At 52.7% G+C, this 14,447-nt stretch overlaps 2 protein-coding genes across 4 annotated transcripts; both read right to left on the bottom strand.

Moving 5' to 3' along the window:
* Positions 1-115: 115 nt before the first annotated feature.
* On the bottom strand, positions 116-7,936 carry LOC125719522 (E3 ubiquitin-protein ligase TRIM63-like). Of its 2 annotated transcripts, none has more exons than XM_048994384.1 (9): positions 7,637-7,936; positions 6,121-6,287; positions 4,375-4,549; positions 3,062-3,157; positions 2,710-2,943; positions 1,947-1,969; positions 1,716-1,840; positions 1,146-1,232; positions 116-963 (listed from the first exon to the last, which is right to left on the bottom strand). In XM_048994384.1, the coding sequence occupies exons 1-9, from the start codon at positions 7,793-7,795 to the stop codon at positions 959-961; spliced, it is 1,071 nt and encodes a 356-aa protein (XP_048850341.1). In that variant the 5' UTR covers positions 7,796-7,936; the 3' UTR covers positions 116-958. The 2 variants fall into 2 exon arrangements, with proteins under 2 accessions (XP_048850341.1, XP_048850340.1); XM_048994383.1 differs by having other exon boundaries at positions 1,137-1,232.
* Positions 7,937-10,023: 2,087 nt separating this feature from the next.
* On the bottom strand, positions 10,024-14,356 carry LOC125719525 (protein FAM76A). 2 transcript variants are annotated; one of them, XM_048994387.1, is made up of 9 exons: positions 14,090-14,355; positions 13,078-13,142; positions 12,642-12,696; positions 11,939-12,091; positions 11,736-11,866; positions 11,268-11,354; positions 10,983-11,118; positions 10,674-10,775; positions 10,024-10,130 (listed from the first exon to the last, which is right to left on the bottom strand). In XM_048994387.1, exons 1-9 carry the CDS (start codon positions 14,168-14,170, stop codon positions 10,056-10,058), a joined length of 885 nt encoding a protein of 294 aa, XP_048850344.1. In that variant the 5' UTR covers positions 14,171-14,355; the 3' UTR covers positions 10,024-10,055. The 2 variants fall into 2 exon arrangements, with proteins under 2 accessions (XP_048850344.1, XP_048850343.1); XM_048994386.1 differs by having other exon boundaries at positions 11,736-12,091; positions 14,090-14,356.
* Between the last annotated feature and the right edge of the window lie 91 nt (positions 14,357-14,447).

Consider the following 14,447-nt stretch of genomic DNA (forward strand, 5'->3'; position numbering starts at 1 on the left):
CTCAGACAATTATGCCCTTTTACGATACACTAAACACCATGCACAGACATAGCCTGCGTACAATCAGTGGTATTCCGTATGTAACTAAAACACAGACGGAGCAGACAAACCCAAATTAACATGAAAATCAAAATTTTATTTTGCTGTGCAGTTATCACGAAATTTGCAGCCACCGTGTCCGACTCACCTCTCACACTAACCTTGACTACATTAAAAGCAGATTGTCTGGAAACCTACACCTATGGATTTTTCTAGAGGATCGGGTCTTCGGCCCGTCCGCTGCTGCGCGTGCCTTACCGCCGTCTTCTATCGCATACAAGGTTGCGCGGCATTTTTATTATTATTTTTTTTTTTTATCCGTCATACCTGTGGTCACATATCTTACATATACGTTGTTCTATTCTCACATCATATACAAAACATAGTCAAGATTAATGATTATTATAATCATTATCGTCAGCACAAACAACATTTGATAATATAAAATGTATAAAACACTAAGTTTGCATACAGATATACAAACGTTCCTTTGATGAGTTCACTCACTCGGAGCTGTTAGAATTTCGGAGGGTTTTCGCATTCTTGGCGGCAGGGGGCGCTGTTTGCCAGGAAATCCTCCACTTACATACTGTGGCGGTTAATTCTTTCTCACTAAAAGAATCAAAACTTTAATACCTCATCGTGTCTAACTACGTGTTGAACGTGCACCTCTTCTGTCCTGTTTCCAGACGACCAAACAGCACCAAAGTGTATATGTGTGAAAATTCGTTTGTGAAAAATAAGAAAATGCTCTGAAAAAATGTTCTTCCTAGTCGCAGAATGTGAGACCTGAGTTGCTAACGCACCATGATTCATTGCAGTCCTCCTCTAGCCATCTACCCACTTTCCCTTTGTCCTCTTCCTGCTTAAAGTCACGTGTCCTGCTCTCTCCATATCTTCTCTGTCGTGGTGCACGTTGCTATTCTGTGAACAGAAGGACAATAGTGCAGATGCAGTGAAAGTCACACACACCCACAAACTACTGAAGAGGTACAGGCGTCACACACACAACAAACATGCTCGACTCCCACTACCACAGACATACACACTACTAGACAATTCCTAGCGAACGACACTTAGTGAAAGAGCAATTTCACCTCTCCCACCTTTGGCCTGCTTTGTCTCTTCTCCCGCCTTGCCCTGCTCATTTCCTTCCTCATTTCCCTCCTCATCTTCCTCATCCTCATCTTCATCTGAAGGAGAAATGTTGAAGGTCAGATGGGTGAGTTCAAAGAAGAGAGGGCTTTGGACGCAGTGGACCTCAGACTCTACGCAGACAGTACCAAAGGTAGCGCGGATGCTCCCAGAACACAGGTAGCCATGCCAACCAAAATCAAACATCATTATCCAGTAGCTTTGCTGTCTAATGTCCAGAAAACCAGTCTCACCATTTCCACTCGTGCATTCATAAATCCCTTTCTGCCTTTATGAAAACTCTGGTTGGGCAGACTTGTATGTTGCTTTAGATTGAAAACTTTGCGGTAGATGAAGATTAGTCGATTAGTGTCATGGTGTTTGAGTTGGTTGTGTATCATCAATTGAACAGTAAGTCAACGTAGATAAGAGATCATTGATACAAAACAGACTTCAGCAGAATTATTTTGAGCACAAGGTAACATGGGGTCCAGGCCCGGTTCTCGGGTGCCTGTAAGCATGATAGTTAGGGGTTTACGGACCTAAACCAAAATCCATTGCTTGCAGCAGCTCCTCCACATGTTGGGTGTCCAGGGTGAAGTGGTCCATGTTCTCGTATTCGGGTTCTATCCGCTCAGTGGGACAGCACTGGGCAGCACTGGACATGCTGAAAGAACAGTCAGGGGAGAGGTCAGTGATGTTCCTCACCATGAAGGTCTGGAGAAGGTTGTGACGGGTGGGGTTATGGGATACGGGGAGAAGGGAGAACTTACTCCTTCAGGAGCCGTTTAGCCGTCTGTAGGTTCCCATCAGCAGCCGTGGGAATGAGAGTGAGAGGAACAGTTAGAGGAATGAGAGAAATGGCAGTGTGACACGATCACATGATCAGGCAAGAGCAGCCCAAGGCATCAGCAACCTGAAAGTCTGCTTAGGGCCCGGGGCCACCAGGGGGCCCCCATCTGCTCAGGAAGGAAGGTGGCCGTTTTTCTTATGGCCTTGAAAAGGGTTTGGAGACCTTTGATCAGCTGATTGACGGATAGGATAGTGAGAGACTTACAGTTGACAGTTCTTACAGGTTTATACAGAGACGGTGACACTGTGCTGGACGGCACACAAATACTTAGCAGTAACTCAGTTACAAGTAAACGTACAAATCATCAACAAATATAGTAGCTTCTTGAGATAAAAGATGCATCATGATTCCTAAATGACAAACAATCATGAGATTGTTCACCTGTGTCACTCATGACTCGTCACTGCAGCAGTTCACAAAGGTGAACAGAATTAACAGATGCAGTAACGAACACAGCAACTGCTCAGGATAAAACAGAAAGCATCACGATTCATTAATGATGAATTAACATGAGATCAGTATGTAACTAAGGCTTAGTTTGTGGTTATTTAAAACATGAGTAATACCGTGTATTATTTGTGCCTCCTGAAGTAAAGTTTTACCCACAGAAACTGCATTATGTAATAATAACAGTGAGAGGATGTCAGAGCCACGGCGGGCGGCGGCAGTGGGGGGAGGCCCACCAGCAGGAAGCTGGCCTCTCCCGGGTCCTCCATGGAGGCGAGAGCGCTCTCCATGAGCGCGGAGCTGCTCTCCAGCTGCTGGCGGTATTGCTGCACCAGCTCGTGCACGCGTGCCGTCCTGCAGTCCTGCTCCTCCGTGATTCGCGCCAGCAGCTCCGCCTTGCGCTCCTCCAGCTGCGCGTAGAGGCCGTCAAACCGCTCGCTCAGCAGCTGCTTCTGCCTCATGCTGTTCTCCTGGGGGGGGGTGGAATCTTAAATTAATATGACGACCAAAGCAATATGTCCAAGAGAGCTATGCATCTTAGTGTCCGAATTTTAGGCCTCCACAGCTCGACGGCGCCCCCTAGCAAACCTCGATGATTTTGCAGGTGTTCTCCATCTGGGTGAGGATTGCCTGGATCCGTTCGTTTCCTGCCACCATGGCTGCAATGCCGTCAGTCAGCTCCGTCTGCCATACACACACACACACACACACACACACAGACAGACAGACAGACGCAGACGGCATCCTGTCATTCTTTCATTGTAACATCCTTTTTTGTTTGTTATTTGCAATCTTTTGTTGTTGCTACTAAGGCAGATTGACACACACATTCTCTGGTGTATGATTTACTCTCCCTGGAAAACATGCTCCCTGAGATGACCTGCACCCCCCCCTCTCGAGGTATCTTATCATCCAGGCGACACACAAGCAGGCCTGGACGTGCCCCTGCCTGTCCCTGTCTGCACACTACAACCACACACACACACACAAACACACCTCTGGCTGCACTTATAAGGGGATGTCCTGGGCTGCTATTCACAGGGCCAGGCTCTCCACCCAGCACAAAGCATGCTGGGTGTATGTGTGTGCGTGCGCGCGTGCGTGACTGCCAGCACATACGCGTGTGACACGTGTAAACTGAAGCAGGCACCAGGACAGAGATGCAAACGGACATGCCGGTGGTGGTGTGACAGGCATGACCCCGGCAGCAGGGCCCGAAAGGCGATCCTGGGGGACGGGGGGTGCGTCCTTGGGACCAGCTAGTGCTACATTGAGCCCCAAATGCGCTGAGCTGTCCTGCTCAGCACCGTTGGTCTGGTAACCCCCCCCCCACCAAAACTCGCTATATTTACCGGCTAGCTTCGAGTGGCTAATTGCGTGCGACAGCAACACGAGTGATGTGTATTTCGGTTAAAGGAACTTATGCTCACAGCTCCTCCCCTCCCTGACCCCGCACCTCCATCCTTAGACGTGTACAGTGCACACACACACACACACACACACACACACACACACACACACACACACACACACACACACACACACACACACACACACACAGCGTCCCAGAAACGCCTGTATACACGTTGCCTGTCTCTCTCTAGGTTAAAGGCGCGTAAGCCCTGTTTCCCGCAGTCATCTGTGTTTTATGCACAGCTAATTATAGAGCCAGAGCCGCCCCCTTGAGGCATGTGGTGACCTGTTCTGGGCTCAAAAACAGACACATGCTCCCCTCAGACAGACACGTATAAAAATATGCATCCCTATGCATTCTTCAGCCTTCCGCTTGGGTGACGGCTCCCTCCGGCTGCCCTTGGCGACCTGTCACTCACTCCGCAGTCCCATTTTGTTCAGGTTTACGCCCTGCAGTGACGTCTATGTGACTTCAGAGGGGTGCTCACCTTCTGCGTCTGGTAGACAGCCTGCAGTGGGGACACCTGGCAGTCCTTGTGGGACCCGAACACCTTGCACATGGAGCAGGTGGGCACCTGGCAGGTGATGCAGTAGATGTTGATCTTCTCGTCCTCATGCTCCACACACATAGGCTGCTCCGCTTTGGTTTTAATTGGGCGTGGACTGTGGGGGAGGGGGGGGCTTATCAAAATGAGCGCACACACCTGTGCTTTTTTGGGTTTGACTAATCCCGCAGTGACCCTGTGTCTGGCGGCGGGAGCTGTGTCCATGGCGACAGCAGTGTTGTGCTTTATTTACACATGCGGCCATGTGCACTGGAGATGAGAAGCGCCCTCTATCCTGACCTTTCCTCAGCCCAGCTCTCTGTCAGTGACCCCCACCTCTCCCTCTCTCCTTTTCTTTTAACGTCATGAAGTTGAGTTCAGTTCCCACACAGTCCGTCCTTTTAAGGGACAGGGGTCAGCTCCGCCTGTAGATAGCAGCTCAGCAAGAGTCACCCGACACCCTGCTGTAGCTCCGCCACCAGCTGTCCCCCCTGTGCTGCCTCGCGGTGCCACATGCTGGCTGGTTTAACACAGCCCCCCCCCCTTTCCACATCCACGCACTGACTCACACGGAGAAGTGTGACTCTCTCGCTTCCTCCCATGTTGTGCACCTGCGTGTGTCGGTGTGTATAGTGTGTTCCAGCTGATGTGACACCTGTCGTTCATAAAAAATGTGGTAAGTGAGCGTGTGTGACTGAGTGGAGGCTGCAGAGGCACATAGGAATCAGGCTGGCTGGCAGTAGACAGGCGAGTGACTAAGCGAAGTGTGTGACACTTAACGACGTAGCTTACCTACTAAGGCCCAGCACACCAGTGATGGATCAGACATCATTCACATGCTACCCCAGCCTTCCTGGCTGCTCTGCCCTGCACCACTACCAGCATGACACCAGTGGGCATCTGCCATGAAGCTCAACGCCTCCCCGAGACCTGCGTACTCGCACACTCACGGACCCCGCCCTCCCCTGCTCGAGACCTGCACACTCGCACACTCACGGACTCCGCCCTCCCCTGCTCGAGACCTGCACGCTCGCACACTCACGGACCCAGCCCTCCCCTGCTCGAGACCTGCACACTCGCACACTCACGGACTCCGCCCTTCCCTGCTCGAGACCTGCGTACACTCACGGACCCCGCCCTCCCCTGCTCGAGACCTGCACACTCGCACACTCACGGACTCCGCCCTCCCCTGCTCGAGACCTGCACGCTCGCACACTCACGGACTCCGCCCTCCCCTGCTCGAGACCTGCACGCTCGCACACTCACGGACCCCGCCCTCCCCTGCTCGAAACCTGCGTACACTCACGGACCCCGCCCTCCCCTGCTCGAGACCTGCACACTCGCACACTCACGGACCCCGCCCTCCCCTGCTCGAAACCTGCACGCTCGCACACTCACGGACTCCGCCCTCCCCTGCTCGAGACCTGCGTACTCGCACACTCATGGACCCCGACCTCCCCTGCTCGAGACCTGCACGCTCGCACACTCACGGACCCCGCCCTCACCTGCTCGAGACCTGCACGCTCGCACACTCACGGACTCCGCCCTCCCCTGCTTGAGACCTGCGTACTCGCACACTCATGGACCCCGCCCTCACCTGCTCGAGACCTGCGTACTCGCACACTCATGGACCCCGCCCTCACCTGCTCGAGACCTGCACGCTCGCACACTCACGGACTCCACCCTCACCTGCTGCTCTCCTGCTTGTAAATGTCAATGATGTTCTCCACCAGTAGGTTACGCTGCAAGCCGTAGACACCATGGCGATCCAGGACCACCTCGTGCCGGCAAGAGGGGCAGCGGAATCGGCCCCCAGTGATGTTGGTGCCCCGCGATGAGTAGTAAGGGTTAGCAGCCTGCAGTGGGGGGGTAGATTTTCAGCCTGGGACTTGATGAAGCTGTTTCCTACACACCAATAGCCATGTTCCGTGTTCACTCACAATGCAGATACAGTCTGTGTGTTCAGCTATGGCACGGCACCGCATACGTTAAAGTGACTCTCTGGCCATCACTCCTAAAGCGGACGGTGCCTCAGCGTCATGATGGAGGGCCAGCTGTAGCTCCGCAGCCAGTAGGGGCTGGATGCCTGCTTTCACAGCTTTCTGCCAGTGTCTGTCCGCAGAGATCAGCTTACAGGCCCTCTTTGCCTTTATTGACAGGGCAAACATGTGCTGCTACCAAAATAGATATTTATGATACAAGCATAAAGGTAAATAATACAGTATTATGGGAAAGGAAGGCGAGGGGTTGTGTGCAAAAACACCATTTTCTTTTGAGTTCTCTACAATTTGTTTCTGCTGCGTTGGGAGTCTCTGTGAGTTAACTTGGGGGGGAGGTGAGGATAATCAGTCAGGGTCACAGCCAGCGCCTCCCCCCCACACTGCAGAGAGGGTGTCTGCACTGCTGCTCAGTGTGCAGTGCTGAAGTGTGAAAGACGAATGCTGACCACCGTGACTGCAGAACCTTCCAGCTCCCACAGGCTGTGTGCACTACGTGCATGCATGCGAACGAACGGCTATGGGGACATGTATGTGCATGGATCTGTGTCTCTGCGTCTGCATGTGCATGCGTCTGCATGTGCATGCGTCTGCATGTGCATGCGTCTGCATGTGCATGCGTCTGCATGTGCATGCGTCTGCATGTGCATGCGTCTGCATGTGCATGCGTCTGCGAATGCGCTTGTGTGCTGTACGAAGGCATCGGCCCACGCCGGCCGTCTCAGCCCATGTGTGTGAATCTGCATCTACATCTGCACACATGCCTGCCTGCCCTGCAATGGCATAGGCCTATGCTGGCTGTCTGAGCACGCCTGCACTTAGGTTGCCAGCGAGGCCACGACCTCCTCAGATCATCCTCCCGAAATAGCACTGCATGCCGCTGACTCGTCCCTCAATAGCCCCTCCCCTGCAAACGGACAGGGGGGGGGGTGCAGTCTGTGGGGCCGTCCTCAACATGCAGGGGGGTGGGGAGAGGGGACCCTGTCACTGTACAACATGAAGGACTAAAGTAAAAAGCGGCCGGATGTATTTCAATTCTGACGATTTAACTGCTGCATAGAAGCACGACTCCTTCATCCATTACAGGACGTCAATGACACTTCTCAGAGCCATTCTCCGTCCTCGTCCTCATTCCTCCTCACTTTCGTCCTTCCCGCTGTCCACTTGCCCCCCACCCCGTCCTGGTGCCCCCCCCCCCGCACCCTCACCTGGAACACATCGTTGGCACACTTCCTGCACAGATTGTGCTGGCATGGCAGGATCACCACCGGCTTGGAGAAGATCTCCAGGCAGATTGGGCAGATCAGCTGTTTTTCCAGGTTGTCCATGGGCCCGGAGTCGTGGATGATGCTGGACTGGAAATCCATGGTGTCGCTGTGGAGCCCCCCAAGGCCAACGGCTAACGCTGGTCCTCTCCCACCCTTGGTGCTCTGCTTCTGTGCCTCCTGAGCTCAGGCTCCTCTGTACTGACCCCACCAGTGCGTGTGCACGTCTGCTATCTTGCCACCCGGCTGGTGCTAAATTTATACCCCTTTTAGCCGCCCCCCCAGACACCTGATCCCCCCGCCTCTGCATTCCTCCGGTCCCTCCCCATGGTAGACACAGCAGACAGCCTTTGTTTCTCTCAAACTCCCGTCCTGCCTTTTCCTCTGCAGTCTTCTGCTCATACATCCCATAGTACCACACATACTGTCATGTGACCAACGTCCCTAAAGCTAGAACCTCCATTCACCCCCACCAGCAGCATCTAGACACGCATCATAAGCAGAACCACCACCCAGACTCCAGGCTCCCTTCAACGGCCTTGCCAGGAGCCCAGCAGATGATCTAGACACATTTCATAAACTCAGGGGCCAGTCCCTAGTTCTGACAGACCTAAAACAAACTGAACACAGCAAAAAATACGGTGAGAAACATTTCAGGGAGAAACAGGGAGATACGGGAGAGGGCCGAGGCGGATAACTACAGCAGCTGTGCGTCTGCGTCAGCGAGTGTGTGTGACTCAGCCTTGCTATTTTTGCTTCTCCTACCCTTCTCTTCAGTCGGCAGTGCTGCAGACAGTCAAACGCCCCCTGGTGGAGGGATGTCGTGGAGGCCGCTGTCCCTTAAGTTCACATGCTGAGGCTGTAACCTGGACTACCAAAGCTCAGCCCTCCTCTGGGGGAGCAGCGAGATCTCACAGTCAGGACCTGTTCACACGACATCTCACATATGTGTATATGCACACACAGATAAACTCACACACAAATACACCCAAAGTGCATTTCCCCGAGCACGATGCTTTATTGGGGTTATGGCAGTACATGTTGACGTGACAGAGTTACGGCCTGTGAGGCCAGATCGGTCCGTTCCAGCCTCGGTCTGAGGATGTACACATTCCCATATAAAACACTATTTACATGCATTGTTGTTCATTAACCAGCACCACGTACAGACCCCCTGCTACAGCCGTGCAAATCTGCCGACAGGGGTGAGCCTTTGAAAAAACCTCTAATATACAGATGAGTAAATAAATAGTGTTTATTAGTCACACCAAATGTAAGAAAGATCAACCCGAGAAGTGAGGTATTACCACGGTGAGTGCAAAGGCCGCCGCTACGAGAACAGAGTCACATACTGCACAGGCTGTCCGCAGCCATCCAGGCAGCACTAGCTGCTCCCAGAGCGAAGGCTGAAACCCTGTGCCCCATGTAGACACATCCTGTATCCTAGCAACTGAATGCACAGAGGTCAAAATCTCAGAAGTTGGTACATTTTTGGACACCGAGTATGATATTACACATCGGCAACCAGGGTTATTTCACTGTTGTTTTATCTATGTGGGTCACTTCCAAAGGAAATTTTCCTTTTGGCAACTGGACAATCTGCTGTTCTCAGAGACCTGAATATCTTTCATTAGGTCAGTCAGATGCCCTATGTTTCCTGCGTTAGGAAGGTAGAGGGATGGATTGATGGGTGAGAAATTAAAAGAGTTCGAGTGAAAAGGGGCATGAATGCAACCTGGTTTGGGATTGTAGCAGAGGGCTGAGAAAGTCGATTCTCCCTGTAAACATCCTCTGATCTTCACAGCCAAACAAAAGACTATCGCTGCTCATCACAATGCTCTTCATTTCTACACCATCATCATCATCATCAACGCCACATAATAGGAGTGTCACAAACCGTGAAAAACCAAGCAATTACAAGTCTGTCATGCCTTCATACACTCACACACACATACACACACACACACACACAGAACATTCATCTTTCTCCTGACTTGGGTCAATATGAATATGACATCCGGTGTGGAGATGCTGAAGGTGCAGATAGGCGTGACCCCTGCCCCCCCCAGTTTGTCATGTGCCGCCGTTTCACAGCTGTGTCCTTACACAAAGCCTCCGAGTCACAGCAGTGAGTCAGGCACACCGGCTGGGAGTCACACCAACCTGCCACAGCCGCACACAGGTGACACCTGCTGGCGGAACGGAAGCCAGCAGCCCTCATCCAGACATCCAGGTCCCCATGGAAACGAAGTGCTGTGCAGCAGCCGAATCCCAGCCTTGCACAGCACCCTCCGTGGTCCCCTCCCTGCACCTCCTGCACCTCCGGCAGTCTCCCCCCCCCCCCCCCGGCTCCCAAGGCCCCTCACGGTGATGTCATGGTGGGTTTCTTGCCCTTGGAGAGCGCAGCCACCTGCTTCAGCAGCTCCCGGTTCCGCGTCTGCAGAGAGCCGCAAACAGGCAGCAGTCACATGGACAGAGCTGTGACCAACAGGAAGCCGAGCAGATTCCTGCCGTTCTTATATAACTAAAGCATTCAGTGTTCCAGGCCTGAGAGACAGATCTTGGTAGGCCTGAAAAATATGTGAAACCATTTTAGCAGAGATCACTTGAGAGGGTCGCTGAGCTTTGATTGGTTATATGCTTCATCGTTAGTAAGGAGGGAACTTCTCATTGTACAAAATAGTGTATAAAATGATGAATATCTCAATGAACCACAACTTTGGTGAACAATACAGTAAGGATCCCAGACCAAAGCAGAGAAAAGCAAATGCTGCAAAAAAGGCTTTTCTGACCTATTAGAGACCATGTTCTGGCTTTAGAGAAACAGACCCTGACAGACAGGCAGAAAAACCCTGACAGGCAGAGAGACAGATCCTGACAGACAGACAGACCCTAACAGACAGGCAGACGAACCCTGACAGGCAGAGAGACAGACCCTGACAGACAGGCAGGCAGACAGATACTGACAGGCACATCCCACCTGAAGCTGCTCCACTAGATCTTTGTGGGTTTTCTCCATCTGGTTCATCTTGGTCCTCATCTGGCTCTCCTGGTACTGGAACTCTGCTCTGAGCTCTGTGATCTGCACACACGTTTCAGTCACATGCAGCAGGACCGATCCACCCACATGCCCCGCCACCCGAGCTAAGTCACACCTCCTTACCACAGCCAGTACCTGCAGATGGTGCCTTCACTGCACTCAGTGTCCTCACCCAAGTGAAGAACAAGAACCCACATATACTGCAGAACTGCACCAGCCAAAGGCAGATAAAGAAACACACAGACTCACTTTCTTCTCCTTGTCCAGGATGAGCTGGTCTTTCTGGTGAAGAACCTTCTTCAGTGAGGCTACCTCCTCCTTCAGCTGGGTGATGATGACCAGGTGGTCTGTTCCTGGGGAGTCCAGTGCCAGATCCGGGGAGAAGCTGCTCATGGGGAGGACAGAACAGCTCTGATCAGGGGGAGCGATACCTCAGCAGGTATAAACCCGGCTGGGAGTCCTGACTGAGGCTTGCTAGACAACAGCATACGACAGACACAGACAGACAGACAGACAGACTCTGGAGCTGCTTACCTGTCTCCATTGGTGGAGATGCTGTCAAACTTGCCCTTCTTCTTGGGAATTTCATTCTGCAGAGAGGAGGTGGACAGAGTCTTCTGGCTGAGGGGATGCAGAGCACAGCTAGAACCTTCTCACCCCGGACCCTAGCGGGCCGTTACACGCGGCTGTATACGTCTGCGCACAAGCAGATAAAAATATATAGCGCCGGCAGTGAAAACACTGCCTAGGTGCGAAAAGAGGCAGCGTCAGCACCAGGAGTGCTGTGGCTCAACAAGGGGATGCACTGTGCTAAGGATGCAAAGGTCATGTGTTCGAATCCCAGGGAGCACTTGAAAATTAAGTGATACTTTATTTGCCATTTGCACTAGTTTCACATATACCACCTTCACTCGTGTCAGGGGGAATCCAGCTGTGCAGTGAATGCAGTGGGATGGGGGTTGTGTGCGTTAAGCGTCATGGAGGCCGGTGTATGTGTGCTACCTGTTATAGTGCGACAGCTGCTCCTTGTGCGACAGGGAGGCATGCGAGGCTCCGCCCAGCTGCTCTCGCGTTTTCTGCAGCACGCGCTTGTAGGACAGAGTGCAGAGCCAGCAGAGTAGCTTCCCGTCCACCTGCAGGGGAGGGAAAGCGTGTCGAGGGGCGCGCTGGCTGACACGCAGACTTACGCAGACGCCGGGACTCACCTTCCTGCGGTCGTCCTTTCGGTCAAAGGCGCACTGCTGCTTGCACTGCTCGCAGGGCTGCGGCGGCCCGTGCCGCTTCTCCGAGTTGGTGCAGCGTTGGCACTTGTTGCCGATGAAGGCGGCGATGATGTTGCAGTACTGACAGGGTTTGGGCTGCAGCCGGCGAGAGCAACAGACACAAACTTCACCTTCACCTTCCTTTCAGCTAACAGAAAACAGACAGACAGCCCAACTCTGGCTTTTTAAGGAATCGACTGGCAGGCAGGCAGGGTGGTACGGCGGCCTGGGGGCCGGCAGCGTAGCCTCGCCCCCCCTGGGCTGCGGTTTGAGCTTCGCCGCAGGCTTTCTGTAGGTGCAGGGGTGTGCAGGCTGCATGTTAACCCATGTTTGGTTTCTCTGGGAAATTCCGCTTCCCTCCCACCATCCGAACACATGTAGTTTAGGTGAAGCGGCGTCTCCTCCCTGTACTGCCTGGGACAGGCTATAACATGACCGTGTATGGGATGTTATGAAAGATGGATGGATGGATAAAACACAACTGTTGCCTTCAGAGCACGTGTGGTCCAATGAGGAACCGCGAGCCAGTGAGAAAGTGATTGGCTGAGGCAGTCAGTGGGAAGGGCTTGGGGGCGTGGCCAAGGCCGGGAGCTACAGAAGGCACCTCCCAGCCCCGTTACACTTCTCTACCGGCGGAGCAACTCACCGTGCCGTACAGCTTGACATTGTGGGCGCACTTCTTACAGATGGTGTTGGTTTTGCTGGATGCAGCAAAGGATGCAGCAAAATAGCAGGAACACAAAGGCAGAGAACACACACAACACATTAAAACTCATAAACTCCATTCCTGAGGCATCGCAATAATGACAGAGCAATGAAGGGCACAGGAAGCTGCTGTTCTCGCTTGATGTTCTCCTCGCGAATCCAGTCATCCTCGGTGTTGTACCTGGTCTTCAGGCGTGACTGTGACTAGCTGCTCAAACAAGAGGGCAGCGAAGCGTGCCGCCCAAACAGGCGAGTGTCACTGTCCTTCCCGTAGGTATGTTTACATCACAGTGCAGGCAGAGGTGTGGCAGACCAGCTCACCGCTACTGTTTGTTTATGTAGTAACACCGGGGGGGGGGGGGTCGGGTGTGGCCTACCTCTCCTGCTGAAATTCCGTGCGGCAGTAGGTACACTTCACCATGGGGTGGGCGATGCGACACTCCTGTGGTACAGAACACACACACGCGGCTCATCAGAGGTGGTCAGCGCGAAATCAGTGACATCAGCAGCGTTTGATAAAGGAAGGTAGGGTTATGGCTCAGGTAGTCAGCTGGTGAAAGGGCTTCAACTCCATGGGAGGCAGAGGGCGGGGCCACTGACCAGGAAAAGGTCAATGAGTACAGACACCCAAGTGCGTGTGCAGTCAGGATTACAAAGCGGGTAGGACGAGTATGTGCTAATACAGGGATTTCCTGTCTCCTGTAAATTAATACCTCCATGTACGGCTCCCTGATGAGGTCACCCACAAGCAGCAGCACCGAAAGCAGATGGCTGCCCCCTCCCCTCCCGGCTGGGCAGCAGAGGGATGCTCTCTCCCATCCTCAGCGGCTATCAGGAGATTGCACATGTCTAGCCCAAGGGGGACTGTAATCTTTCTTGATCACATGATAACGTTCCGAAAAACCTAAATTATTTACAAAAAGTATGAGTTATAATTACCATAACGGGGAAAATTTTGGTGAGTTTATTTTATCGTAATTTATTATAATAAATATTCGCACATAGCATAATATTATTACACGAATGTACATTTTCATGATTTGAACTAAGGAATATGCTGCTACCATCGGGATAGATGAAATACCGCCTGGTACCATTTAGTCACCGCCGGCAGGTGACATGGATCCAGCATCGCCGTAAACTTCACAGTATAAAGTTGCCTGCCGATGAGCTCTAATGTCGAATGAGCGGCTAAGAACACTTAAATTATCCCGGCTTAACCCCTCATGCAATCCGGCTACATTTAAACCAACAATCGTGTCGTTATGTAGGTGCTGGGTATGATTGGGCGGGCAGCCCCCGGACACGGTCCCTCCGGCGATCCGCATCCCCGACGCGCGCTCTCGCAGCCCCGGGAGCCGGCGTCCCCGCATCTCCCGAGGCCTTTACCTTGCAGAGCTGTTGACCCTGGGATAGAGCTTCAAACGGGAACCTCTGATTGCATTTCGTGCACGCGTACAGGGCAGCCATGGCGTACGCCAGATCCACGACACAATTAATTGCGGAAACACACCGGATGAGCGACCTCCAGATCTAAGCAAGTTCTCGTCAAGATTAAAAAACCTCGCTGGAGCAAGAACGTAAATCAGACCGAGACTCCTGTCAACACAGGTATAGTTACAGGCCTTACGTCATCGACTGGATATGCCGGGTCGGCCGCCCATCTCTCTTCGGGCCCGCCTAATTGGCCAGAGAGCTGGCATGCAGCGTGCTGATTGGAGGATGCCACATGCCAATCAGCTGCCGA

The sequence above is a fragment of the Brienomyrus brachyistius genome, chromosome 23 (assembly GCF_023856365.1).
Source record: "Brienomyrus brachyistius isolate T26 chromosome 23, BBRACH_0.4, whole genome shotgun sequence".
Lineage (NCBI taxonomy): Eukaryota > Metazoa > Chordata > Actinopteri > Osteoglossiformes > Mormyridae > Brienomyrus > Brienomyrus brachyistius.